At 38.3% G+C, this 27,932-nt stretch overlaps 1 protein-coding gene across 5 annotated transcripts in view; it reads left to right on the plus strand.

Annotated features, from left to right (window-relative positions):
• LOC126279128 (CCR4-NOT transcription complex subunit 6-like) overlaps nt 1-26,101 on the plus strand; it is an 811,221-nt gene extending 785,120 nt beyond the window's left edge. For all 5 annotated transcript variants that reach the window (XM_049979620.1, XM_049979621.1, XM_049979619.1 and 2 more), the window contains 3 exons: nt 644-821; nt 985-1,124; nt 17,864-26,101. In XM_049979620.1, coding sequence (XP_049835577.1) covers nt 644-821; nt 985-1,124; nt 17,864-17,943 — 398 coding nt within the window. In that variant the 3' untranslated portion in view covers nt 17,944-26,101. The remainder of the gene's footprint in view (nt 1-643; nt 822-984; nt 1,125-17,863) is intronic.
• Nucleotides 26,102-27,932: the final 1,831 nt, after the last annotated feature.

Consider the following 27,932-nt stretch of genomic DNA (forward strand, 5'->3'; position numbering starts at 1 on the left):
TGTTGGTCGATCACTATACACTTGCGACTTCAGGTAACCCCAAAGCCAATAATCGCACTGACTGAGACCTGGGGACCTGGGAGGCCAAGCATGACGAAAGTGGCGGCTGAGCACACGATCATCAACAAACGATGCGCACAAGAGATCTTTCATGCGTCTAGCAATATGGTGTGGAGCGCCATCCTGCATAAACATCGTACGCTCCAGCAGGTGTTTATCAGCCAGGCTGGGGATGATGCGATTCTGTAACATATCGGCGTACCTCTCACCCGTCCCAGTAGCAGTTTTGCGCTCCAGCGCCATCCATCAGACATTTTGTGAACTACTTCTTCTTCTTCTTCTTCTTCTTCTTCTTCTTCTTCTTTCCCCTAATAAAACCCCATGTCATTCCAAGCATGTGTGTCAATTTTTACCTCTCTATCTACATTATTCTGTGGTTTATTAAGTTTTCAAATTTATACTGACTTTTTGATCATCCAGTAGAATTAAATTGATAATTACAGTAAAGAACCAGTGTAACTGTGTATTATATAATGTAGTTCCAAACATCTGTCACATTTGTTGGACCAGTAAAAGTGTGTAACCTTCGCAGGAAAGAGAACTGCTTTTCATAGTTTTAAATCATTTGTATTTCCTGTTGCAGGTGTGATTGAATTCCTGACATCTGGGAGAGTTCCTGCTGATCACAAGGATTTCAAGTCACTTGCATACAAAGCCTGCCTGCAGAAGATTTCTGGCTGTGAAAAACCAAATGAATTCACACATTCCTTCAAACTTGCTTCCGCATACAGTGAAGATATTATGCCCTTTACAAATTACACGTAAGATGTTAAATACCTTCATTGTCTATAAAATACTTAAACAGGTTTTAAATATTCTGAGATGAACTTGCCTTATGTTTATGCAGAAATTAGCTGCTATTGTCTGTGTAATATTTTCTGCCATTTCTTTATTAACACTTACTTATTTTTTTCTTATTCATAGGTTTGATTTCAAAGGAATCATTGACTACATTTTCTACTCGAAGCAGAGCATGACACCGTTGGGCCTGCTGGGTCCTCTTGCTCCTGAGTGGTTGAGAGACAACAAGGTCGTTGGTTGTCCACATCCACATGTACCATCAGGTATTGTTTTGTAATATAACTTGTACAATCATACACATTCTTGGAGTTGTGGTGCGCAGATTGCGGAAATCACAAATTAGCAAAATTCATTACATCTTTGTTAAAAAGCATTACATATCATCTACTGTAAGCATAGTTATGACGTAAAGAGTTTTCTGACATTTTGCTGCATACAATTACTAGAACTTCTTGCTAGTATTCTTATTAGAAAAGAATGATACCAGAGTTTGTAGCCCGTACATAAATTTTAATTAGATGCTTGTAAGTGCTGCCCTTTTCATGTTGACTTATAGATACATTTCCCTCTTTACTAATGTGAATTTGTATATTGCAACAGCAAATACAATCTTATCTATTCTTGACGTTCTCCAAGTAATAGTTCCAAAATTTCAGTGAAACTTATACTTTGAGGTTTTTTTCCAAAATTGTATGATACATTTTTAGATTTAGGACAATATTATGAAAAGTATAGATTGCTACTTACCATATAGAGGAGACTTTGAGTTGCAGACAGGCACAACAAAAGACTACAATGCATTTAAAATTTCAGGCATAAAGCGTTCTTCTGAAGTAGAAAATGCGCGCGCGCGCGCACACACACACACACACACACACACACACACACACACACACACACACACACACACACACACGACCACTATCTCTGCCCACCAAGGTTGGACTGCGAGCCGCTGCACATTGTAGAAGAAGAAATCTGGGTTGTGGGGGTAAGGAGGAGACTAGGGCGGGGAGGGTGTGGGATAGCAGGGCAGGGATGGGCGGGCATAGTGCTGCTTGTACGATCGTGCAGGGATATATTGGATATGGGGTGGGGCTGCTAGGTGCAGTTGGAAGATTAGAAGGGGGGAGGGGGAAGGAGGAGCAGAAGGGGAATACGAATAGCACATGCGTTGGTGGAATAGAAGGCTGTGTAGAGCTGGAGTGGGAGTAGGAAAGGGGATAGGTGGGTGAGTGACAGTGACCAGAAAATATTGAGACCAAGGAGGTTGTGGGAATGTAAGATATATTGTAGGGAGAGTTCCCATGTGCACAATTACGGAAAAGCTAGTGTTGCTGGTAAGGATCTGCATGGCACAGGTTGTGAAGCAGCCATTGAAGAAAAGAACACTTTGTGGGGCAGCACATTCAACAACTGGGTGGCCCAACTATCTCTTGGCCACAGTGTGTCAGTGGCCATTCATGTGGTCCAACAGCTTGGTAGTTTTCATGCCCGTGTAAAAAGCAGCACAGTGGTTGCAGCTTAGTTTGCAGCTCACATGACTGCTTTTACCAGTAGCCTCAGACTGTGCCTTCCACTTCATCACATTAACCTACACTCATAGTTACCTCTTAGCCCATGTTCTCCTATATTCAATACATGTTGGTATACTTTTCAGCTTCTTTATTCAGTCTTAGTTTGTAAGTTATTTCTTCAGTATAAATTTAATCTAAATTATTCCTTTTCATTCAGTCTTCTATTTCTTCAAGATACCCCCTTCTCTTTAAATGAATGTTTCAGCCTTGGTTGTTGACTCTGTTATAGTGTTGCAGTTTTGTGTATTTTGTTTATTATGCATATTTGAATTCAGTTTAGAGTTATTGTTTTTTGTTTCAAATTACATTCTCAGAGTGTGAAGGGTAATATATATTTTTTCAGTTATTATCTTTAAAAAAAAAAGGGGGGGACACTGTGACCATGAATCTCTGTGACATTATCAGTCCTTCTATGCTTACTCACCATTCAATGAGAGACGTTTTCTGCAACAGTGGATGACTTGGCAGATATCTCGATTATAAAAGTCTACATTTTGGATGCTCACAAAATGTTCCACCCTGAGAATCACCTTGCTGTCATTCTGGAAATCCCTGCCAGACAGTGGTCACTTCATCTGATGGAAGAAGAAGAAGAAGAAGAAGAAGAAGAAGAATTCATTGGGTGCCATGTCTGGAGAATATGGATGGTGAGGCAGGATTTGATAGCCCAAAGTAGCAGCTCACATGACGGTACCTGATGCAGAATGATCCAGCCCATCATTGCCCATGGTAGGGGTTTCCCTAGTATTCTCCTGTGCAAATAACACCTCACATTGACAGTCCAAAGAAATGTTCTGAAAAGATCTCACCTTTATCAGCAGTGGAGAATACACTTGTTTCCACTCCTCACTTTTCTCCTGTGTCTCAGAGTCATAGTGATATACTCTAGACTTGTCTGTGATGATTAAGTGGGTGAAGAAGTTGACCAGAATGAACTCACACAGCTTTAACATTTCCACAAGACCCTGTTCGGGTGGGACTTTCGAATGAGCAGCAGCAGTCACGGAACCAAGTGGGTGGTCATCTTTCGTTACAATCAAAATCTTGTGCAGTATCTCGAAAAGTGATCCACAGCTAACTTTCCCTTTCCTCATTATCATCTCAGTGGTGATGCACTGGTCATAGAGCATCTGCAGCTCCACCTCTTGTGATTCCCAGTAGGATAGTGGTGGGAGGATTCTTCAGCATGGAGATAGAAAAGAATGGGGTATTGCCTTTTCTCGACGTGGAAGTTTACCGTAAGCCTGATGAGAAGCTTGGACACAGAGTTTATAGAAATCTCGCCAACATGGACATGTACCTGCATGCATCCTCCCATCACCATCCCATGCAAAATAAATCGATGCTGCAAACTTTAACTAAGAGAGCCTACAGGATCAGCATTGAACACAACCTGAAAGCTGAACTACAGAACCTCATGTCCATTTTTAGAGCTAATGGCTATGACGTGAGGATGAAACAGAAAACTATGACGCCAAAGGAGGAGGGCAATAGGGAAATCCAGAACAAATCACAGAACACCATCCTGCTATCATACATACAGGGGGTTACTGAATGTCTGAACAAAATTCTTCATCAAGCAGGTATTAAGCTGATTTTACATAGCAACAACAAAATAAGACATTCTGGGCTTGATGAAAGATAGAATTGACAAGTTTCATGCTGCCAAAGTTTATGAAATCGGGTGCGAATGTGGACTGGTGTATGTAGGTGAGACTGGGCATCCAACAAGCAAGAGGTTATCTGATCACTAGAGATATATCCATCTCAAACAATTGAATTTCAAGAGGCCCATATACTGGTGAACCAACGGTTAGCTTGAGGAGGAAGATCAGAGGGGCTATAGAAGTAGCCAGGTGACCCAACATCATGACTAAAGAAGACAGGCACAGGCTTCCAGCATCTTGGCTGCCAGCAGTCACAGCTTTGCAGAAGGACAGCTTTCACAAACCGACAGGCAGTGGAGAGTACACAGAGTGCTGATGTGCCCTAGTCAATACTAGGCAATTAGTAAACAGCACCACGCTGCAGTCGCCACTCAAATTCCTATTCGCCGATTTCCACCAATGTCAAGCAATAAAGGAAACTTCAGTGAAAAGTGCCTATTTCCACCAATGACATCAAGCAATGCAAAGAACAGTAAATGAACACCTAATACACTTCCTACTCACCCTCATATTCAATCACAGCACTCCTCCATAGTGTGTATGTAATCAAATGAGCACCCATTCAGCAGTTAGCAATACACCCTGAGGAAGGTGTCTTACAATAGGCTCAAGACATCAGAATTTTGTAGTTGACAGTGTGATCCTAAACCCAGAAGAATTTTTTTGACTCTTCCCCATAATTAATTGATGCATATTTATAGATATAGAATTAGATTAGGAAATGAGGCACTTAAAGTAGTAAAGGAGTTTTGCTATTTGGGGAGCAAAATAACTGATGATAGTCAAAGTAGAGAGGATATAAAATGTAGACTGGCAATGGCAAGGAAAGTGTTTCTGAAGAAGAGAAATTTGTTAAGATCGATTTAAGTGTCAGGAAGTCATTTCTGAAAGTATTTGTATGGAGTGTAGCCATGTATGGAAGTGAAACATGGTCGATAAATAGTTTAGACAAGAAGGGAATAGAAGCTTTCAAAATGTGGTGCTACAGAAGAATGCTGAAGGTTAGATGGGTAGGTCACATAACTAATAAGGAACTATTGAATAGGATTGGGGAGAAGAGATGTTTGTGGCACAACTTGACCAGAAGAAGGGATCGGTTGGTAGGACATGTTCTGAGGCATCAAGGGATCACCAATTTGGTATTGGAGGGCAGCGTGGAGGGTAAAAATCGTACCGGGAGACCAAGAGATGAATACACTAAGCAGATTCAGAAGGATGTAGGTTGCAGTAGGTACTGGGAGATGAAGCAGCTTGCACAGGATAGATTGGCATGGAGAGCTGCATCAAACCAGTCTCAGGACTGAAGAATGGGGTATTGCCTTTTCTCGACGTGGAAGTTGTGGTCTTCAGTCCTGAGACTGGTTTGATGCAGCTCTCCATGCTACTCTATCCTGTGCAAGCTTCTTCATCTCCCAGTACCTACTGCAACCTACATCCTTCTGAATCTGGTTAGTGTATTCATCTCTTGGTCTCCCTCTACGATTTTTACCCTCCACGCTGCCCTCCAATATTAAATTGGTGATCCCTTGATGCCTCAGAACATGTCCCACCAACCGATCCCTTCTTCTGGTCAAGTTGTGCCACAAACATCTCTTCTCCCCAATCCTATTCAATAGTTCCTCATTAGTTATGTGATCTACCCATCTAATCTTCAGCATTCTTCTGTAGCACCACATTTTGAAAGCTTCTATTCTCTTCTTGTCCAAACTATTTATCGTCCATGTTTCACTTCCATACATGGCTACACTCCATACAAATACTTTCATAAATGACTTCCTGACACTTAAATCTATACTCGATGTTAACAAATTTCTCTTCTTCAGAAACGCTTTCCTTGCCATTGCCAGTGTACATTTTATATCCTCTCTACTTCGACCATCATCAGTTATTTTGCCCCCCAAATAGCAAAACCCCTTACTACTTTACGTGTCTCATTTCCTAATCTAATTCCCTCAGCATCACTCGACTTAATTCGACTAAATTCCATTATCCTCATTTTGCTTTTGTTGATGTTCATCTTATATCCTCCTTTCAAGACAGTGTCCATTCCATTCAACTGCTCGTCCAAGTCCCTTGCTGTCTCTGACAGGATGACAATGTCATTGGCGAACCTCAAAGATTTTATTTCTTCTCCATGGATTTTAATACCTACTCCGAATTTTTCTTTTGTTTCCTTTACTGCTTGCTCAATATACAGATTCAATAACGTCGGGGAGAGGCTACAACCCTGTCTTACTCCCTTCCCAACCACTGCTTCCCCCTCATGTTCCTCGACTCTTGTAACTGCCGCCTGGTTTCTGTACAAATTGTAAATAGTGTTTCGCTCTCTGTATTTTACCCCTGCCACCTTTAGAATTTGGAAGAGAGTATTCCAGTCAACATTGTCAAAAGCTTTCTCTAAGTCTACAAATGCTAGAAACGTAGGTTTGCCTTTCCTTAACCTTTCTTCTAAGATAAGTCCTAAGGTCAGTATTGCCTCACGTCTTCCAGTATTTCTACGGAATCCAAACTGATCTTCCCCGAGGCGGCTTCTACTAGTTTTCCTATTCGTCTGTAAAGAATTCGTGTTAGTATTTTGTAGTTACGGCTTATTAAACTGATTGTTTGGTAATTTTCACATCTGTCAACACCTGCTTTCTTTGGGATTGGAATTATTATATTCTTCTTGAAGTGTTAGGGTATTTCGCCTGTCTCTTACATCTTGCTCACCAGATGGTAGAGTTTTGTAAGGACTGGCTCTCCCAAGGCTGTAACTAGTTCTAATGGAATGTTGTCTACACCTGGAGCTTTGTTGCGACTCAGGTCTTTCAGTGCTCTGTCAAACTCTTCACGCAATATCATATCTCCCATTTCATCTTCATCTACATCCTCTTCCATTTCCATAATATTGTCCTCAAGTACATCGACCTTGTATAGACCCTCTATATACTCCTTCCACCTTTCTGCTTTCCCTTCTTTGCTTAGAACTGGGTTGCCATCTGAGATCTTGATGTTCATACAAGTGGTTCTCTTATATCCAAAGGTCTCTTTAATTTTCCTGTAGGCAGTATCTATCTCACCCCTAGGGAGATAAGCCTCTACATCCTTACATTTGTCCTCTAGCCATCCCTGCTTATCCATTTTGCACTTCCTGTCTAGCGTGCTTCATTTATTGCATTTTTATATTTTCTCCTTTCATCAATTAAATTCAATATTTCTTCTGTTACCCAAGGATTTCTACTAGCCCTCGTCTTTTTACCTACTTGATCCTGTGCTGCCTTCTCTACTTCATCCCTCAAAGCTACCCATTCTTCTTCTACTGTATTTATTTCCCCCATTCCTAACAATTGTTCCCTTATGCTCTCCCTGAAACTCTCTACAACCTCAGGTTCTTTCAGTTTATCCAGGTCCCATCTCCTTAAATTCCCACCTTTTTGCAGTTTCTTCAGTTTTAATCTACAGGTAATAACCAGTAGATTGTGGTCAGAGTCCACATCTGCCCCTGGAAATGTCTTACAATTTAAAACCTGGTTCCTAAATCTCTGTCTTACTATTATATAATCAATCTGATACCTTTTAGTATCTCCAGGGTTCTTTCATGTATACAACCTTCTTTCATGATTCTTAAACCAAGTGTTAGCTATCACTAAGTTGTGCTCTGTGCAAAATTCTACCAGGCGGCTTCCTCTTTCATTTCTTAGCCCCAATCCATATCCCCCTACTACGTTTCCTTCTCTCCCTTTTCCTACACTCGAATTCCAGTCACCCATGACTATTAAATTTTCATCTCCCTTCACTTTCTGAATAATTTCTTTTATTTGATCATACGTTTCTTCATTTTCTTCGTCATCCGCAGAGCCAGTTGGCATATAAACTTGTACTACTGTAGTAGGTGTGGGCTTCATATCTATCTTTGCCACAATAATGCATTCACTATGCTGTGTTTGTAGTAGCTTAGCCACATTCCTATTTTCCTATTCATTATTAAATCTACTCCTGCATTACCCCTATTTGATTTTGTGTTTATAACCCTGTAGTCACTTGACCAGAGGTCTTGTTCCTCCTGCCACCGAACTTCACTAATTCCCACTATATCTAACCTTAACCTGTCCATTTTCCTTTTCAAATTTTCTAACCTACCTGCCCAATTAAGGGATCTGACATTCCACGCTCCGATGCGTAGAACGCCAGTTTTCTTTCTCCTGATAACGACATCCTCTTGAGTAGACCCCACCCGGAGATCCGAATGGGGGACTATTTTACCTCCGGAATATTTTACCCAAGAGGACGCCATCATCATTTAATCATACAGTAAACCTGCATGCCAAGAGGAAAAATTACGGCCGTAGTTTCCCCCTTGCTTTCAGCCGTTCACAGTACCAGCACAGCAAGGCCGTTTTGGTTATTGTTAGAAGGCCAGTTCAGTCAATCATACAGACTGTTGCCCTTGCAACTACTGAAAAGGTTGCTGCCCCTCTTCAGGAACCACACGTTTGTCTGGCCTCTGAACATATAGCCCTCCGTTTTGGTTGTACCTACGGTACGGCTATTTGTATCGCTGAGGCGTGCAAGCCTCCCCACTAACAGCAAGGTCCATGGTTCATGGGGGGAGGCATTTTTATTTATATCAACAAAAGTAATCAGTTGTTGATAAAATATTGAAAATTGGCAGATAAAAAATCCACTCACCAAGTGGTGACAGGAGGAGACATATACAAAGGTATTTAGATTTGTAAACTTGCAGAGCTAGTGGCTCCTTCTTCTGGCAGAAAGGTTTAAGGGGAAGTAAAAGGACTGGATACGTTTAGGAAATGGGGTGAGTTTGGAAAAGTCATCCAGAACCCCAGGTCAGGGGAGACTTTGAGGATGGGATGAGAAGGAAAGACTGATTGTTGGGGACTATACTGGATTAGATTGGAAAATGTGAGAGCATATAGGTGGATGATAGGATAATACCTACAATTTTAGGAAGCCATAACTTGTCAAAGGAGCTGATTAATACATTCAAGACCAGATAACACTAAGTGACAAGAAGTGTTCTCCTAAGCTATTCTTTGGAGGAATCATCAGTACCAGAATTGGATGTGATGATGCTGGGGAAATCTGCTTTTGGTAATTATGTCCAGTGAAGAATGAGGTGAGAATGGTTGTGTATTGCTGTTAAGTGTCTACATATGAATAAATACATTTTCCTCAAATGCCAAGGCTATATGTGAGGAAATGTGTGACATGGAAAGAATGGAAAACCTCAAAATGTAAGTACTGTTGTTTGTTAGTAGGTTTAATGTGAAGAGAAGTGTACAACCGACCTGTGGTGAGGATGAGGTCATCTTCAAGGAAGAACATGCTGATGAACATGGGTCAAGCTACACATTTTAGTACTGTTATGAGTTTGTCTAAAGCCATAGACCTCTACTTCTTATTGCCTGCCCTTGCAGACAGTGTTCAGTGGACACTGGACAATGATCAGTGACCTTCGTGGTAGCGACCACTAGCCTATCTGGATCCATCTGCTTGATGGAGCAGATCTGAAAAGGAAGCCACTGAGATAATTGTTCAAAAAGGCTAACTGGATGCTTTACAGACAATTAGTGGTTTTTGAGCAGTGTGACGGTGTCCAGAGCTGGGCAGGTCACATTACAGCTGTGATGCACCATGCTGCAGATGCATCCATCCCAAAGTCAGTGGAAACACCCAGGAGGCAACCTGTAATTTGGTGGAGTGCTGAGTGTCTTTCTGCAGTCAGGCACCAGAGGGCAGCTATGTGCAGATCCAACCAGTGGCCTACAGATGAGAATCTTGCAAACCTTTGAATGGCATGTGCAAAGGCAAAGCAAATAATTCGGTAGAGAAAGCAGAGGTGTTGGCAAAAGTTCCTGAACTGCATCACAGGTCCACATTCGCAAGTAAAGCATGGGAAGCCATTAGGAGGATCTCGAGATGCAACTTTTGACCACCAATAGCAACTGTACGAATACAGGGGTCTCTCATAATATTGTTGAGAGTCATAGCTAAGACAATGGGTGAATCACATAAGTCCATTATGGCTGATTCTAGCCAGGAACCCACTTTCTGTTGATATCGGGAGACACAGGAGACTGATTTTGATTTCTATTCCACCAATATGGAGGAATACAACCATCCTTTCTCTCTATGGGAGCTGGATTCTGCATTGCCAGTAGCTTCTGATACAACCCCTGGAAACCTTCTGATACAACCCCTGGAAACGACCTGATAAGCTACAGCATGTTGAAACAGTTGGGCTGATTTTTGAAGGAGGTCCTTCTTCAGCTCTTTAATGAAATTTGGATGACAGGCTATTGCACACATTTTGAGTTGTAACACGAAGTCCTGTGGCTGCATGTAAAGCATTATTCAATATAGTGGCATTGCTGTCAGGGTTCCTCCAAGCCATAATCTGTAGGTAGCTGTCATCCACTGCAGTAGTAGTCCTTGGGCGGCCTGAGCGAGGCAGGTTATTGACAGTACCTGTCTCTCTGTTATCTCCTCCATGTCCGAACAACATCTTGTTGGTTCACTCCGAGATGCCTGGACACTTCCCTTGTTGAGAGCCCTTCCTGGCACAAAGTAACAATGTGGATGTGATTGAACCACAGTAATGACCACCTAGGCATGGTTGAACTACAGACAACACGAGCCATGTACCTCCTTCCTGGTGAATGACTGCAACTGATCGGCTGTTGGACCCCCTCCGTCCAATAGGCACTGCTCATGCATGGTTGTTTACATCTTTGGACGGGTTTGGTGACATCTCTGATCAGTCAAAGGGCCTGCATCTTTGATCCAATATCCACAGTCAATGTCTATCCTCAGGAGTTCTGGGAACTGGGGCGATACAAAACTTTTTTTGATGTTTATATTTTCCGTAATATCTTTCTCTTGGACACTAACAGCTTGTATTCATCTGCTTTCCTTCATGTAAATGTTTCAGTTCCCTACAGAGATACCTGGAGGAGTACACTCCAATGTAGTCCGATTTTAAAACTTCTCTGGACAGTTCTACTGCACACCACACCCCAGTAAACAAAATATGCTCTATTTGCTTCTGCAGTCCTTGCCTTAATCTCAATTTCCATTCTGTTCTGTTTGTTAAAGATGCTTCCCAAATATTATATGTGCCTACTCTTTCAGAAGTGAATTCATTGACTGTCAGTAGGGTACCATAATTGGGTACATTGGTCAAGCCCATATTCTCTGTTTTCCCCGTTGGATTTATAATCATGCTTTCCATGCAATATTTTTGTTTGGTTTGTCATGAGCTGCAGCTCCTCTTTGTTGTTGCTTATCGGAACTGTCGTCTGCATATATGAGCCAATTTATTGTATTATTACCCAGTTTTGTTCTAGTAGGGTTTGATTTTTTCATGTTCTCTTTTCTACAATTAAGATATTGGAGATTATGGGTCTACTCGTCAGAGACAAGTCCTGACTTGAAAATGCTTTTACGTGCTTGTACTGATCGTTACCCTGTAATAGGTTTCCTTTAAACACATGTATAAGACATATTAACTTTTGTGGTAACTGCAACTCTTTCAGAACATTGGCGACTGTGCTCTTGTACAAGCTGTCATAAGCTTTTTTTTAAGTCAACAAAAACCTTGTGAGTATCAAAGTTATGTCCCAAAACTTCCTTGGTCACCTGCCTGGGTGTAAAAAAACTTATTTATAGCTGATCTATTCCATCTGTTCCCAAAAATTCTATAACAGTTTCATAATTATATTTATCAGTACCGGTACTGGTTTTACATTCATTACTAGCTCTCCTGCTGTTTGATCTTCACCAGAAACATTACTCTTTTTTTGTTTTTTAATTAGTAATTATATTTCTTCTTTGCTGTGTACTTTGTGTGGTACCTCACATGGAAGAGACTCATTGAGGTTATCACAGTTTAGTATTTCTGTAGGGTATTCTGTCTGTTGTCATTCTACTTCAGTGTTTTTCTTTAGGATCTTTCCCTACGCGTCTTTAACAAATGTTTCCTTTTTCTTATATTTCTGCGTATTCTTTCTTCACTGTTTAAAACAGTGGAAAATCCAGGATGTTATAACAACAGTATTATGAAGAGGGTAGATTGCTACTTACCATACAGAGAAGACATCGAGTCACAGACAAGCACACTCATGTCACTCCTCCTTCCAAATGTTATCCATTCCCACTGCCACCTAATCACACCTTTTAACACCACTAAAAAAACTGATCGTGACTGTATAATCCTACCTGCCCACAAAGGTTTTACCACTATGGTTTTGAACAAGTGGGATTACCTTGTGGAGGGACTACACCAGCTATCAGATTTGTCAACCTACAAACGCTGCCATAGGGACCCCATTCCAGAAATCCAGTGGAATTTCTGGTCTCTCCTCAGATCCTTAGACCCACACCAGAACCTTTCCTGAGTCTGTCTCTCTCCTCACCCCTACCATTCCCTGTACTCCTACCTTCTTGTGCTCCCCGAAGTCCATAAATCTAACCACCCAAGATGCTCCTTTCTGGCAGATGACTGTGCTCCCTCTGAGAGAATATCTGCTCTTGTGGACCAACACCTTCAGCTGATTACCCGGAACTTACCCTCCTATAAAAGAAGACACCAACCACGCCATCCACTGACACTCTGTGGTCCATGTTCCTCTTGCTTGTCGCTACTGATGCCATATCTCTTTACACTAACATCCTAATGCCCATGGCTTTGCTGCTATTGAACACTACCTCTCTATGTCCATCTACATCACCCACAACTACTTCACCTTTGAAAGCATCTTGCAAATACAAAACAGCAATGGGCATCTTCATGGCACCATCCTATGCAAACCTGTTCATGTGCCATCTAGAGTAATCCCTTCTAACTTCCCAGAATCCAGACCTCTCACTTGATTCAGATTTAATGATGCCATTTTAGTGGATTGGACTGATAGTGAGGATATCCTATCCACATTCCTCCAGAACCTCAACACCTTCTCTTCCATTCATTTTGCCTGGCTGGCCTCAGTCCAGTGAGCCACCTTCCCCAGTATTGACCTCCACATCAGAGATGGCTATATCAGTACCTCCATCCATGTCAAACATACCTATTACCAGCAGTACTTCCGCTTTGATACCTGCCACTCATTCCATGCCAAGAATTCCCTTCCATGAACTCATGGCTGTCACTGTCACACCATCATGTTTGGATTATTTGTAAGATTGATTATCCTGCAGACTAAAGTGCTTTATGTAAACACACTTTTGAAACTTGGTAAACAAACAGTACTCATTAAAGTACCCAGAGACTACAACATCAGTTTGGTAGCCAGTTTCCACCTTCAACCTGACCTGTGTTTCAGGGATATTACCAGTCACAATTTCAATTAAAGGCAATCTGAATTAATTTAGTCGAAGGGTAGAGCTCACATGCAGGTAAATGTGGGAGGTCTTTTTATGTATGGACATACAGTCTCCATAAATGATTTCCTTTAAGGAATACTGGAAGGTAAGAGGTGTGATTGTGTGCCTGGTTCCCCCTCTATGGACCTGTTTTGACTCTGATGCAGTTTATTATTAATCTCTGCTCAAATAGATATTAGTATGTGGGTGATTTACTTTCAGTAATTCAGAATCAGTGAAATACTTAAATGTGTAACATTACTACTAGCTTGACAGGCGTTTAATCCCTACCTCCTCCAGTTCCATTCACTTTCACAGTAGTTACTGTAGTTCATTCTCACTATTATTGTGGTTTGTTCTTCTTGAAAACAACATCAGTTCAGTTAAAACGTCCCTCTCTCTGCATCCTACAAAATAATTAGTGAAAGGGGTATTTGTTTAGATTGTAAAATGTAAGAAACATTATCTTTTCTTGGTTTCAGAGATGGGTGCAAGATGTCGTATATAACTAGTTGTGTTCAGATGGGCGTTACAAAGAAATGTATTCTAATGAGTGCCCATTTTCCTGAGTGGGCAAATCTGTATGACCTATGGATGAGATGTAAAGTTACCGGTGTTGTAGAGTGTCAAGCTTCCTTGATACGTGATACTTCGTTTGAAGTCATGTTCGGTTACATTGTAATATGTATCCGTGCACTGCCATATACTGTGCAGCTCAGAATGTGCAACTGAGCAGGTACTGACATGGAATGAATGTGGCATATACATTCACAGTATATGTTGACACATTGCTGATGCTTGGCGAATCCTGACAGGGTGCCTGTGAAGCAGCTGTGCCGTATTCTAGGAGACAGCATGATTGAAGAGCTCCATCAGTCATGTAGTTTTTATGTGCTGAGGGACAACTTTGAGAAACAAGTATTTTGAGGAGACATGGCAGTAGTAGGCAAAGATCAGCAAAAAGTGAGACTGTGGATGTGTTTGATTCAGCTACATGTCAGCTGATGAGAAGTTGCTGTAGTCTCTAGTATCAGTCTTACATTGGTAGGGAGAATAGTACACGATCACAAGTTTCAGTTGTGCCATCTGTCACTGCCACAGGAGCTAAATCAAAACAGTTTCAATCGAAAAATTACTTTCTGCAAATGCACCATGAAAAGTTTTGCTCTAGATGCTGTACCAAGTGTTATGTTTTCTCTTTAATTTGTGTTCATAAATTATGGTACAGTGAACTGTCATGATATGCATTAGTGGGCCACTGAAAATCTTGTGAATATGCAATTTCAATCATCAAAGGAGATGGTCTGTTAATGTGTAGTGCAAAATTCTGGAAGATGAAATCATCAGTCCCTGATACATTACAGGTTCTCGGGCAGGAGATATGTATTGCGCTTTTGTTATTGACAGTTTAGACACTGTTCTTAATAATGCTAGTCTAGGTGTTGGAGGCTGTATGAGGATACAGCAGATATTGCATGTTATGTTGTGCAAGGACTGTCAACAGATTTCCTGTAAGATGGTTAGAACACTGTGGTCTTCAGGAATGGCCTGAACAGATACCTGGTCTAATGTCAGTAGTAATAACAGCTTTTTTTTGTGATTCAAGTAACTGTGTTCATATCACTGAACCCAGATGGCTTCAGACAGCACTTCAAGGGAGCTGTCTGCCAAGTTATCTTAGAACTTGGCTTCGGTAATGGTACACTTCCACACTTACATAGGATTGCAGGGGGGCGGTAAGAAAGATCACCCTCAGATGAAGTTACAATTGTGTGATGTTATAGAGCAGTGAAGGGACAACCTGCCATCAATAAGTAAGAGATAACAAGAAACACATTGTTAGTACATGTTTCCTTCTTTTATCAATGTTAATGCTTGGAACAGTATTCTTTGTAGTGTAATCTGTTGTAGATGCCAGATATATATCGCACAGACTGCCTGTACTGATGATAATACATGGATACAAATCATAAATAATTCTTAATGGTAATTCCTCAGTTGATGAGAACAGAAGTTGTACATCAGTTAAAATCACATATCGAAGTTTTGATCAGGGATCCACATAAGTACATGATAATTCTAACTGAAGGCTTCAGTGCTCTTTTTGGAAAGGAAAAGAGTTCAGAAAAGTGTAGAAATGCGTCCAGTCCACAAAAGGACAAACTGAAATTGAGAGAGAGAGAGAGAGAGAGAGAGAGAGAGAGAGAGAGAGAGAGAGAGAGAGAGAGAGAGAGAGACTGTGGGATGACTGAGCTATTCAATGTGAAAATTATCTGCACAAAGAACAAAAAGACACAAAACAAATGGAGACATGGTAGTCACCAAACTTCATGTTAGAAGAGTTTCAAATTGACCATGTAGTCAAAAGAAGCCTCTGCTACACACTTTACAATAGTTTTCAAAATGTGTAGACATAAAGGTACAAAGAGGAGCCAACTTTGATTCAGACCTCTATCTAATGAGAATTGAAGTGAAATCTATTCCTAACAACAATCACAAGACCATACAGTAGTACATGATAGGATGACTGAGTGTCAACCAGGAATTAACAGGTAAACATTAAACAATGAAACCAGAAAATGTCTCTAGTAAGTTGTCAACTAACTACGAGGAGTTATGAGATGAGCCCTATGTGTGAAAAAATTACATCAGGATCAGCAAGGAAGATATAGGAAACAGAGAGAGCTTCAGGACAAAAATATTGGGAGTGATGGATTTTTCTGACAAGAAAGAACACGGAGCACTCTTGATAGAAGAACAGGCAAGTGTGAATAAGAGGGTGGAAGAATATTGATGAAAAACAACAAAGCTCAAGAACGTTAAACAGTTGTGTAATCTTAACCCATATGGATTGAAAAAGTGAAATAAAAAAAAGTGAAACAAAAGATGCCATGCACTGCGTAAAGAAGTGTGGTATGGTAAATGAAACTGGAACCTGGTAGGTAAGCTTAAAAGCTTCTGTTGTTCTTTAGAGCACACACAACTTTGTAACTGTTTTAGTTCTTGTTTATGTGCTTATCTACTGGTCAGTGCCTATTTTATATGATGAGTCATGATCTTCAGTAATTCCATTTAGGGCCTTCTGACATTGTATGATGATGTGATAATGGAAAAGTGGGTAGTATTAGCTATTGAGGAGAAAACTGTTGTCATTTTGGCGAGGTTGTCATTTCTTTGTTTTCCTGTGCTTTGCAAATGCTGATTTTAGAGTGAAATAAGATCACAACATTAAAACAAACAGACATTTAAGTAAGGGTATTTGAGTGACTGCCATTTGTAGATTTTTTCTGGTATCCAATCTATGATGATTTGTTCCAGAAGCACTAGTACCAACAAATTTCTTCACTTGGATATTAACTGTTATTTTACGAATTAAAGCTTGGTAGCATCATATTAATTTTCAGCAGATGATTTGTCCTCAGATGACTCTTTGAATATTTGGGCCTCGTATTTTCCTGCTACATAACATTTAACTGTTGGCTACATCAGACAATATTTAATTTTAACACAAATTATTTGCTATGCTCTTCTTTCCTCAGATTAGGTTCAGCTTTCAAGAACTTTAAACAACTGTGAAAAGTACTGTTGGAAACACTGTGTATGGCTTCCAGGAATAAGCCAGATGACAAGTTAAGTTACAGAAAGGCACATTAAAAAGACACTTAAAAGTTATCTTTTGGCCACAGCCTTCATCAGAAAAGGAAAGAGAAACACACACATTTCATTCACACAAGCGAGCACACCTCATGCACATTGACTGCCGACTCCAGCACCTCGGACCAGAACCTGTATGCAACTTAACATGTCATCTTTACAGTAAGCAGCGATCTATCTTTTCCTTACATTGTTTAGTAACAGTCCAGTCACCATAGGAGTGTGCAGAGCCAGCACTAAATGAAACGGTGGTTGCTGTCAATGCCAATAGCCAATTTTCTGAGCTAATTCTGAGTCTTTGAACTTGCAGTTACTTATAAAATATTTCCTGGGTGAAATATATAGCACAGACCATGATTTAAGACAAAGTTGTGTATTGAATATTAAAAGCAGTCTTGGAAGAATGTTCCCAACTCCTACACTGTTGTCTGCATGCGAATGACCTGTCATTATAAAGAAAAATGACACCTGGTACGAAAATTGTAGCAGAACTGCTGTACCATTTTACAGACTGCCTCAGATTGAAATGCTGATTGAGTGGACATACTTGTAAGCTGTACAGGGTAGAAGTCAACTATTAGATGCCATGTAAATGAGACAGAGGACGGATGGCACAAGTTAGTGAAGTGTAAGGGAAAAGTTTAGCAACATTAATGCAGAAACTGCAGTTTTGCAAAAACTAAATCACCTGCGTAGCTTCTCTGGGCAATACTTTTCTAGCATTTTGCTTTTTATGAATTCCAGATCACTTTCCACTGCTGGTGGAGCTCGAGATGATCCCAACTGTGCCTCCCTCATCAAACGGCCTGATCTCGCACAGGTAGCAGCAGCCCAGAGTGGTTCCTGCAGGAAGCACTGCCAGTTTGCGGAAGCAACCCCAGAGACTGTGAACCCGTCTTTCATCTCATGCTGCCCACAAAGCTGGAATGAGGCAGCTTTACTTTTATTGAGCAAGGCAACTCCTTAGGCTGCCATATTTTTGAAACTTTAGTTTTAACGTAGATTCAGTTGACATTGGCATGGAATGTTTGCTATAACCACAATTCATTATAATTAGATATAGTGCCCTTCCATTCCTCAAATGAGATTTAAATTTTCACTACTTCAAACACTGGTAAAGTGTTTTGTGTTCCCAAAAATTGCTTTGATTGTTATTTAAAATATAATGTGTACTTTGGACCTTCATGTTCAACTTCTGTCTGACACCTCTTTGTCTCTTACAGCTTCCCATTCACCTCAGTTTTCGTGAAGTAGTGTAACTCTTACCAAAGTTTCTTATATGTGCAGCCTTAAATCATCCGTCATGTGAAAATCAATGTAGTATATGATAGTATTCATACAGACAGATTTTTTAGAGTTGTATTTGAGAATCTATGTGGTTGCATAGCTGAGATGTAACTGTGACTGAGTCATCAGATGAATAAAACCCTTTGGGTATCATGTTGCTCATCTATAGGAGGTTTTAAAAATGAATGTGAATATGTAAGGTGAAATGGAAGTTTTTACATAAACAGTGATTTCAGCATGTGTGCGAACAAGTATCCTATGAAGTTTGTTTAATTTGTAAACCACAGAATTAACAAGCATTATACCTATTCCCCCATGTCCTGTTCCTCTGTCCACACCCCTCTTACCACTGCCCCCTTTTAATGTTGCTTGTCTGTTGTCTAAAAGTTTGCTTTGAGCTTGTGCAATAGTGGTTGACATTGAAGATGACTTTCCTTGATGTCAGCTAATTAGCACTTTGGCAGGTATAAGTTGAGTCTTGTTTTATAAACAGTGTTATTTCCTCTCCTATACTGTAGTATGATATGTCCAATTAAATTTTTCATTTCATTTTACATTTCAGTGAGCAATGTTCTATGTACATTTTTTGTGTAATGAGAGATAATGTCACAGTTATTTTTAGATGGCTTTATTCCTTTTAAGTTTGCATATTTGATATTTATGCTACAGTGTTGACTGTGAAGTATGTGCTTCCTAATTTATTAATTTGATGAAGCATAGGCATTGAATATGTCTTAATAGGAAATATTAGATACTGTGACATTTACTCTCTGTATGCCTGCAGCATGAGCACAAAATATATATTGTATTATTAAATTTTAGTTCGATCTCAGTGTACTAAAGACAGATACAATGAGTTGCTATGAACGTTGGAACTATTTTATGCTTGTTTAGGTTATTAGAGATAAATTATTACTTTTGTCATGTTTACGTTCTCATAAAATGTAAATTTGATTACTTAATGGATCCACCATCACAGGAAACATTTTTCACCTAACATATCAATAAATGTGTCGGCTGAAGGCAAGTTGGTGATGAAAGAAACTTTGTATGATGTATCTTGCAACTGTATATCATTAATGATTATGGCGGTTACAAAGCAGATCGAAGTTAATTTTTCTATTTTGAATATAAATTTCTGGAATTATGTCAATAGTTATGACAAAACATGTACACTATGTCACATTGTATTGGGATAACAGTTTTGTATACAGTTTAATTTTTGAAGTTTTTCTTCTGTTTACATTAATGTCATATGTATAACAAAGTGAATGTTTGTTTGAGCATTGCCCAACAGTGTCTTTGCATGACTTTCTTTGTTTGGAAAGTATTTGTTAAAATCCATAGTATCTGTAGTGTGAACATCCCATACGGAACTGTTTACTTACTGTATACATTTTTATGGGGTATTCACGGTGTGTTCTGATACTAACTGGCCAAGAATGCTTATGATGATAAATGTTCTACGAATTGCAAAAAGAAAGAAAAAAAAAGAATTGTTGATATTTTTGTGTCAGGGACCATCATTCTATTCAATGAGTGTTCACTGAAAGATAAAAGTTACTCCACATTTCCCTCTTAGTTCTGCAAGAATGTGCTTGAAATTCATATTTTTGGACACATTCTTTTTACTGTACAATATTTTTTAGTGATTTAAGGTGCTTGATGTACAAAAGTTTTTAAATTAAGGATTTTTATTAATTTCAAAATATTTGTTTTATTGTTTCTTTTACATTGACATTACTCTTCCTGTAACATTGTACCAAAACATTTATTAATATGATGATTTATATTCCAGAATTTTTGTCACAGTAAAAAGTTATTGTGAGATTACAACTACTTAGGACTATTTTTATGTAGTTATGTAATAAAAAACAGTATTTGTTAATTAAGGTGAATGGAGTGATGATTGGAAAAATAGTTCATTGCTACATTATGTTGTCAGATAAAGTATCTTCTTACACTAGTGCTCCACAAAAAGTTGTAAATACATTATGACAAAACTGTAGGGAAGATGTCTGATACAGTGTTCCAGAACACAGTGTTATGTTATCTTTATTCCTTTTCTCAGGCTGTGTTTATTAAGTAGTATCTGCTGATGGTTTTGTTCACCATCATAAAAGAATGTGATATTCATTTACATTTTATCAACTACAGAAGTAACTTTGACCTCCCCCACCCTCGCCCACCCCAAATTCCATCCCCCATATCCCAAATTCCTTCCTAACCCATCTCCCATCTCCTTCATCACCTTTTTTTCTAATTTGTGTTGAGTCAACAGTCATAGATTTGTGCAGCACATTAAATCAAACTGTCATGCAGAGTTTTTATATTAGTTATTTGAAAGCTCTCATTAAATTAGATTATAGTTCAATATGAAGTATTTTTCCAGTCTTACCAGAGAATTGTATGTGTGCTGCCTTTCATTATCATATAGTGAATCATTTTAAGCTTAGAATTAAATTTAGTGGTCTTCAGAGAGGATAAAGTTAGAAAAGCCTTGTACCTCTATAAATGTCTTACTCTTAAGAGTGCTACTGAGTTACCATAGATTACTGCCTCTGCTAGACCTGCTTGCTTGTCTGGATCAAATCTTTGGTATTCATTCACATTTGCTGTAAGTATGTTGGATACTTACAGCACAGGGCATTTGTGAAAGACTCTTAGAAAATGTAGTACTGATAACAACATAGAAACCCTAAATATTTAATTTCACTGTGTCTACCTATGTGAATCCTTCACATGTAGGCCACAGTATTCATCAGTGTGTGGTAAGAACTCTTATTTGCAGGCTTAGATCCGGTCCGTGTGCTTCTATGTATTTTTTCAGTATGATAGTATTTATAGATCACTTTCAGTAGGGCATCCTGATGAAAATGATGAAAATTTGAATTTTTAAGAAAAGACACAGCCCCCATGTGCAATTTTCTTTGTGAATGTAGAAATTCCTGTTTCACCTTGACCAGAACTGAAAGGATTGTTGACATCTGAGGAAGACAAAAGAGCACTCAGTTCTGTTGAATACACATTAGACTGGTGCTGCAGCCATCTCCTCAGATCCCTAATAGCAGTTGGAATCTCACGCATTTGCAGAAAATTTGCTAATGAAGGGGCTTTACACTAATAAGCCTGTTTTCCTGATGACATGAGGTAATTGCCACAGTTTTTTTTTTTTTTCCACTCCGTTGCTCTTAAGTATTGCTCTTAAAACAGCATTTATGCTCCACTTACCATTTTTCACAACTCTACACAGCACTGCCTTCATTTAACGTGTGATATTTTGTTCAATCTTGAATTTCTGATGTATCAGGTCTGCAGGCAGAGCATAACAAGTAAGAATTCCAACAAAGAATAGACTGCTGAGTTTTATTAACCCAAGATTACATCTGTTTTCATGTTTTATAAAACTGTTATTTTTGTGTTACGACTACATAGTGACATTAATAGTGCATGAATTGAGAGAGCAGGACAGTAGTTGAAAAGTCTAATGATACACTATGTGTTACAAAGAAACAAATTTTCTCACCTCCTTTTAATATTCATACAAATAAAATATTACATTTGCAAGAACTGATAAATTATTTCGTACTTTATTCTTGTTTGAAACAATTTTGTATATGTGTGTTTGCATCAACTGAAATAGAAGAGCAGAAATAAATGTGTGTGATCAGCAGCACTCAGTACTTAGTATACTGCATTGTTTGTTTTTATTGAGTGTGTGCAGACAAAAGTGCTTTCATATGTGGTATTAATTCATAGGACAGATTTTGTATTAGTAGGTAAGGGTAGTGTGATATGTTAGAACCTAATACAATGTTAAATTTCTGTGATAAGTTTTTCCCTTTGGGTATTAGAGCCAGTCAGTTCAAAATATTCTTTGTCTCTCATATGAGCAGTGGAAATGTGTGCCTGTATGCGTTTGAGATCAAATGTTATTTTTAATTGCCAATCTGAGATACAAAGACATGTTGAAAAGTCACTGTAAATTTTAGGGAAGTGGTTGTTTCATGCTTAAGTTGTAATATAGTTTATCTTTGTCATAAAATAGATAGCTATCATCTGACACGTACAGAAGGGAGTGACATAAATTACTGGTATAGATTGTAGAGTACATGACCTGAGTTTCCTATGTATGAATGTCCTTGCCGAAGCAGTGGATGGGGTGGAAAAAAGAAATGTGTTTGTTGCAATAGTCACACAAAGCCTTTGTGGAATACACACATTTATGCCTTTTCTTTGTGACCATTCCTTTATCGTGTAAAAAATCAAAGATTTTAGAGCACAATAGTATTCCTTGATGTGTTGTGATCTACTATCATTCACCTCGTTATGTTCTAGGTGACTGATGACATATTCTCCTTTTTTCCTCCATTGTGCTACTTAATCACAAGTTTCCTGTGACAATAGTGTAGGACTGATGTACATAATGAATATTTACAAGAACAATAACAAAGTTAAAAATAGTACTTTAAAATCTATTTTTTCTTTTGTTTTGTATGTGCAATTTTGAAATGTAAACTACTTATTGTACAGATCAAATTCTGAATGCATATAAACATTTCTCACGTAACATGTCTTGTGTATAAAACAACTGCTTCCCCTAACTACTTAATGTCAAATAATTGCTGTTTATTTTCAGACCACTGTCCATCGCAGCCCCCATATCACTACTCATTTTCCTGCTACTAATCATTTTTGTTTGTAAGTCACATAAAAGATAAGTACTAAAAGCATTGTACTTTATAATAGTTGAAAAATCTAAAAAGTAAAATGTTTTATTTTCAAGGAAAGACCACATTATTTCATTTGTCCATAACAGTACCAATGCTATTAAACGTTCCCTTTATATTTACTTATATGAATTACTTTGAATCTACCTTATTGTTAAGTCAATATTTTGGAAACTCAGATCTGTATTGTTCTCACTTTTTGGTTGAAGACTTTTGTCAGATTAATGTCATAATTCTACAAGTGCTTTAAAATAATCAGTTATGTACAATTTCTGCATGCTTTTAGCCAACTTCCTCCCAACAGCTCTGGAACCTCACTATCTCATTGCTGGTGCAGGCTGTAAACAAGTATTCTGCAACTGAAACCATTATTTTGTTCTTTACTGAGTACCAGCCTCTGAATGAAAGTACTAATTTCAGAATTTCAGTTTAATTTTTTCATTAATAGTCATAGATGTCTTTCCAGACTGGCTCTTGTTGCCCCCCCCCCCCCCCCCCTCACCTTGGGTTGATTGTCAATGTATTTTACCAAGCACATTGATTTATGTTCTGTCCATATTTAAGTTGATTTGATGTTCTATATCCAAAGTTTCTTCATATTATATGGGAAATGGCTGCAACTTTAAGGAGTGTATTTAATTATTGGAGACATTTTGTACCTGACTGAGAAACATAAGATAAATACACTGTATATTTTCAGTATAATTTGTATGTCTTCCCAGTGAAGTTGGTGCAATATCCTCATCTTGTCTTGACATCGTGTTCACAGAATGCGTTGTGCAACTGTGAAGCCTGTAACGTACTAGCTGCTCCCAGATCTGCATTGTGGTAGTCATTACATGTTCATGAATATTAGTACAGAGCAAAGAGAAGGTTGCTACAGTTAGGAAGAAATTACTTACATACATTTGATGCAAACTGTAGTTATAATTGAGTTAACTGATGTACTTTTCTAAGGAAGACTTGCTGTTAAAATTGTAACCTGTTCCAGATTACTTCGCTATTAATGAGTCATGTCATAGTGAATTTTGGTAGAGACTTATTTTTTAAATAAATATTTGCTTATTATAAACCACCAATTGATTTGGATTTTACTTCTTAGTCACTTGCAGGGCTTTTTTAAAAATCGTGTACCTAATTATATAAATTTTGCCATAGTAAAGTCAGCTTGTAGGTACACATTGCAGATAATCTGGAAATTTATGTAATGGGACTTAAAATAATAATGACTCAATACATGTGCTCATTTTAGCCTGATATACCTGAAGAATTATTATAATATGCTGGTTGATTGTTGCTAATGATCAAATGCTGTTCAGCACCATACCTTCATAAGTTACTGGCTAAACATGTACCCGTTGGTCCATCAAAATGTGTGTTTATTTTAAGAACACTATTTTTAAAGAAAAATAGTTATTATTAAAGACTTCAAGAACTGTGAACAAAGAAATAATGCTTATTGAAGACCTGCAAGTGTTAGACTTGTTTCAGAGAAGAAAACATGTAGCATATATTGCACTTTTTGAATAAAGCCATTCTACATGTAGCTGTGAAAAATATTTATTGCAAATGCAATTTTGACACATGGCCATTATCAAGAATTATGAGAAGTCATAGCCATCACTACAACTTCAAGTTGTGACATTATGGAACAGCAGGCTGGAACCAAACACTTGTGGTGATAAAGGTGACCCACTGTTCCACATACCATGCGAGCACACATATTACTTAGTACATTGTACATCAGAAATCAAACAAATATCCACAGTATACATTTGGAGAGCAGTGCCATTGTAGTCGATGTGGCGGTTGGATTCTGATAGCAGGTTATTGTAATCCAGCTGTCACACTGACAACATGAGCACTGCACTACATTGTGTATGGTTACTGCTAGTGTACTAAGTATGGTGTGTCTGTTCCCATTGTATGTGGGACAGTATATATCACCACAAGTAGGCGTATTTGGTGTCAGAGAGCTAGGAACTATGTTCCAGCATTTCACAACTTAATGATGTAGTCTGGGCTTTAATATCTCAGAGTGCTTGACAATGAGCAAGTGCCAAACTTGCAATCACAATACATATTTGTAACAGCCATGTACAGAATGACTTCATTCAATAATTGCACTAAGGCTGAGGACCTGGTCCTCATCAAAATTCTGTCTCACTCACATTGTAGCCTACTTTTGAATCCCTTATGAGCACATTGTTACTAGTTGTTCTGTGCAGCAATAACCTTCATAGTGATTACTTTAGCATTTTATTTCTGTTTACGTATCTGTAAATAAAGGCAAGCAAATTAACCAGCAGTTAATATCATATATTTTTATTGACAGACCCTGTAAGATCTTCATCTCTCATTTACTTTTTAGAGGCCAAAAGGGTTGTCTGACAGATATATTAAGGAATTCCTCTTTTTCCTTCTTGAAATACAGTTTTTGCTTTGTTTATTTTTGTCCAGGAGAATGAGATTTTCAAAAGATTGTGGGTGCAGAACATTATTAGTGGATACTATAGAGATCATATTGTATAACATTAATTACTGAAAGTTTTGAGTACCAGTATGCTGTTCATAATTCTTACTGTACTTGAAATACTTAAGCCTTCATATTCGGAGTGTAATATCTATGACAGGTGAATTTGCAATTACAACCTAGTTCCTTCCCACTGTGTTACCATTTCATGTTTTAATTGGTTTGGGCTACTAGGAACAACATGAAATAACTTGTGTCTTCTTTCTTTTCACCTTTCTTTCTTTTCAGTAATTTTTCATTTGTTCCCTATGTTTTTCTCATCTTTCTTCTGTTCTTATTGCACCTATGTTTTTCTTTCTTTTGTCTTGGAAGCCTGTGAAACATTTTTTCTTTTGCTGTGACCATTCTGTCCTACTTCTTCCTGTATTCTATTTATTTTTCTCAGGTCTGCTTTAACTTCCATTATCCCATGCCAGTGGTGATTTTGGGCTTCTGTCAAAAGAGGTAAAAATTCTTTTTGCTGTCCTCTTTTTTTTATCTAGCCTTTTTTAGGTCTCCTTATTGTACAACTCTTGTCTTTCTCATTGTGTCTTATATTGGTTCTGTTTCTTCATTAACTTCTTTCCTACTTTCTAATTTCCATTTCCCATTCTCAAGACTTTCCTAATTATTTTTCTTTCCCTCATTTCTATTTCATATAATTGTTTAGCTGTATTCAGTGAGATTCAAGTGTAAAGGCATTCTCATTTATTGACAGCATTTTAGTGCCAGAGTTTTGCATTTATGAAAATAAATTTCTTGTTATGCGGGTTTTTTCTTAGTTGTAAAGCCAGATCCATTTTAATTGTCATCACTAAAATAGCTTCTTTGTCCAAAGCATTTGTAGTCTCTTTTGTTTTCCCATAATCAGTTTCCATGTGTTTTGATGCCTTCTTCACATCTATCATATACTCTGTTTCTTCCAAACTTATTTGTAGGCCTGCTGTTCAGGTGCCTCTTGTAGGAGATTTAACTACATTGTTGCATGTTCTATAGCTTCTCATAAGGTGGCAAGATTATTTTCAAAAGCCAGGTAGCCAAAACTCAGATTATGCTCTTTTCTCCCAGTTGTGATGATTTAAATTCCTTTTGTTCTTTTCATTCATTCCCTTATTGCCTTGTATAGTACAAAATTGAACAGCAGTCTTCTTGGATGTCTTCCTCAATTAGTGATACCAGTTTTTTTCAAACTTCCTTTTGACTACCCTTTTGATTTTTACCCCTTTTGTTATTTGAAGCTGATAAAGTTTTCATTCGATTTGATGGAGTACCATTTCTGAAAGGCTCATTTTTTAAGCAGTAATGCCATTTCCCACTGTTCATTCCACCATCTTTGCTTTTTGTGTCTTTGGAGTGGTGCTATTTCAAGGGCCATTTTGACTTCTTGCATTATACTAGTTTTCTCTCTTAAATCCTTGGATGATTCACTTAAAAATTTAATTTTGTATTATTTAGTGTGTCTTTTATGATTGCTACTGATTTGTAATCAGTTCCAAACTCTTTTAAGGTGTTGAATAATGTTTCCTTGTCAGCTGAAGCATATGTCTTTTTGAGGTTTACAAATGCTATATAAATGCTTGTGGATCTCATTCTTCTATACCGGATTATAAATTTAAGATTTGAAATCTGTTTTATGCAGGAGTGTCCTTTCCCATACCCTCCTTGGTACTCTCCTAATTGCTGATCCAGCTGACTTTTCAGCCGGTTTTATAATGCTTCTAAAGAACTTTGTGAATCACTGGAAGATGGAAAGTATCTGTAGTTGTTGGGGGTCAGTTTTCTCATATTTTTTGTGGCTTTGGTGAATTAATGCTGTTTACAAATCTACTGGCTGTTCAGACTTTTTGAAGGACTCCATGTAGCCTCTTGACTTGTTCTAGCACCTGGTATTTTTCACATTTCAGCAGTTATTGAATCATTCCTGAGGGCCTTACCATTCTTCAAGTCTTTAATGATATTTTGGATTTCATTAATGTTCGGAGGTTCTGAGTTTGTTTTAGTGCACGTTGGATTTTGTTCTAGAAATTTTACTCTTTGTTGCTCTCAATTTAGCAACTTTTTTATATGCTTGCTAATATTTTACAGTATTCTGGTTGCCAAGGGCTAATTTTCAATCTTCATTTCTGAAGCACACATTAGGTATTTGGAAAGTTTGGAGACTTCGTTGAATAGTTTTATTCTAGTGTCTGGTATTGCTCTTTCGAAAGTTTTCCTCAGTTAGTGGTAGCTTGCTTTTGTCTGTATTTATAGTTTTTGATCTTTGAAGTTGATAAGATCTTCATTT

This window comes from Schistocerca gregaria, chromosome 6 (genome assembly GCF_023897955.1).
Source record: "Schistocerca gregaria isolate iqSchGreg1 chromosome 6, iqSchGreg1.2, whole genome shotgun sequence".
In the NCBI taxonomy this organism is placed as follows: Eukaryota; Metazoa; Arthropoda; class Insecta; order Orthoptera; family Acrididae; genus Schistocerca; species Schistocerca gregaria.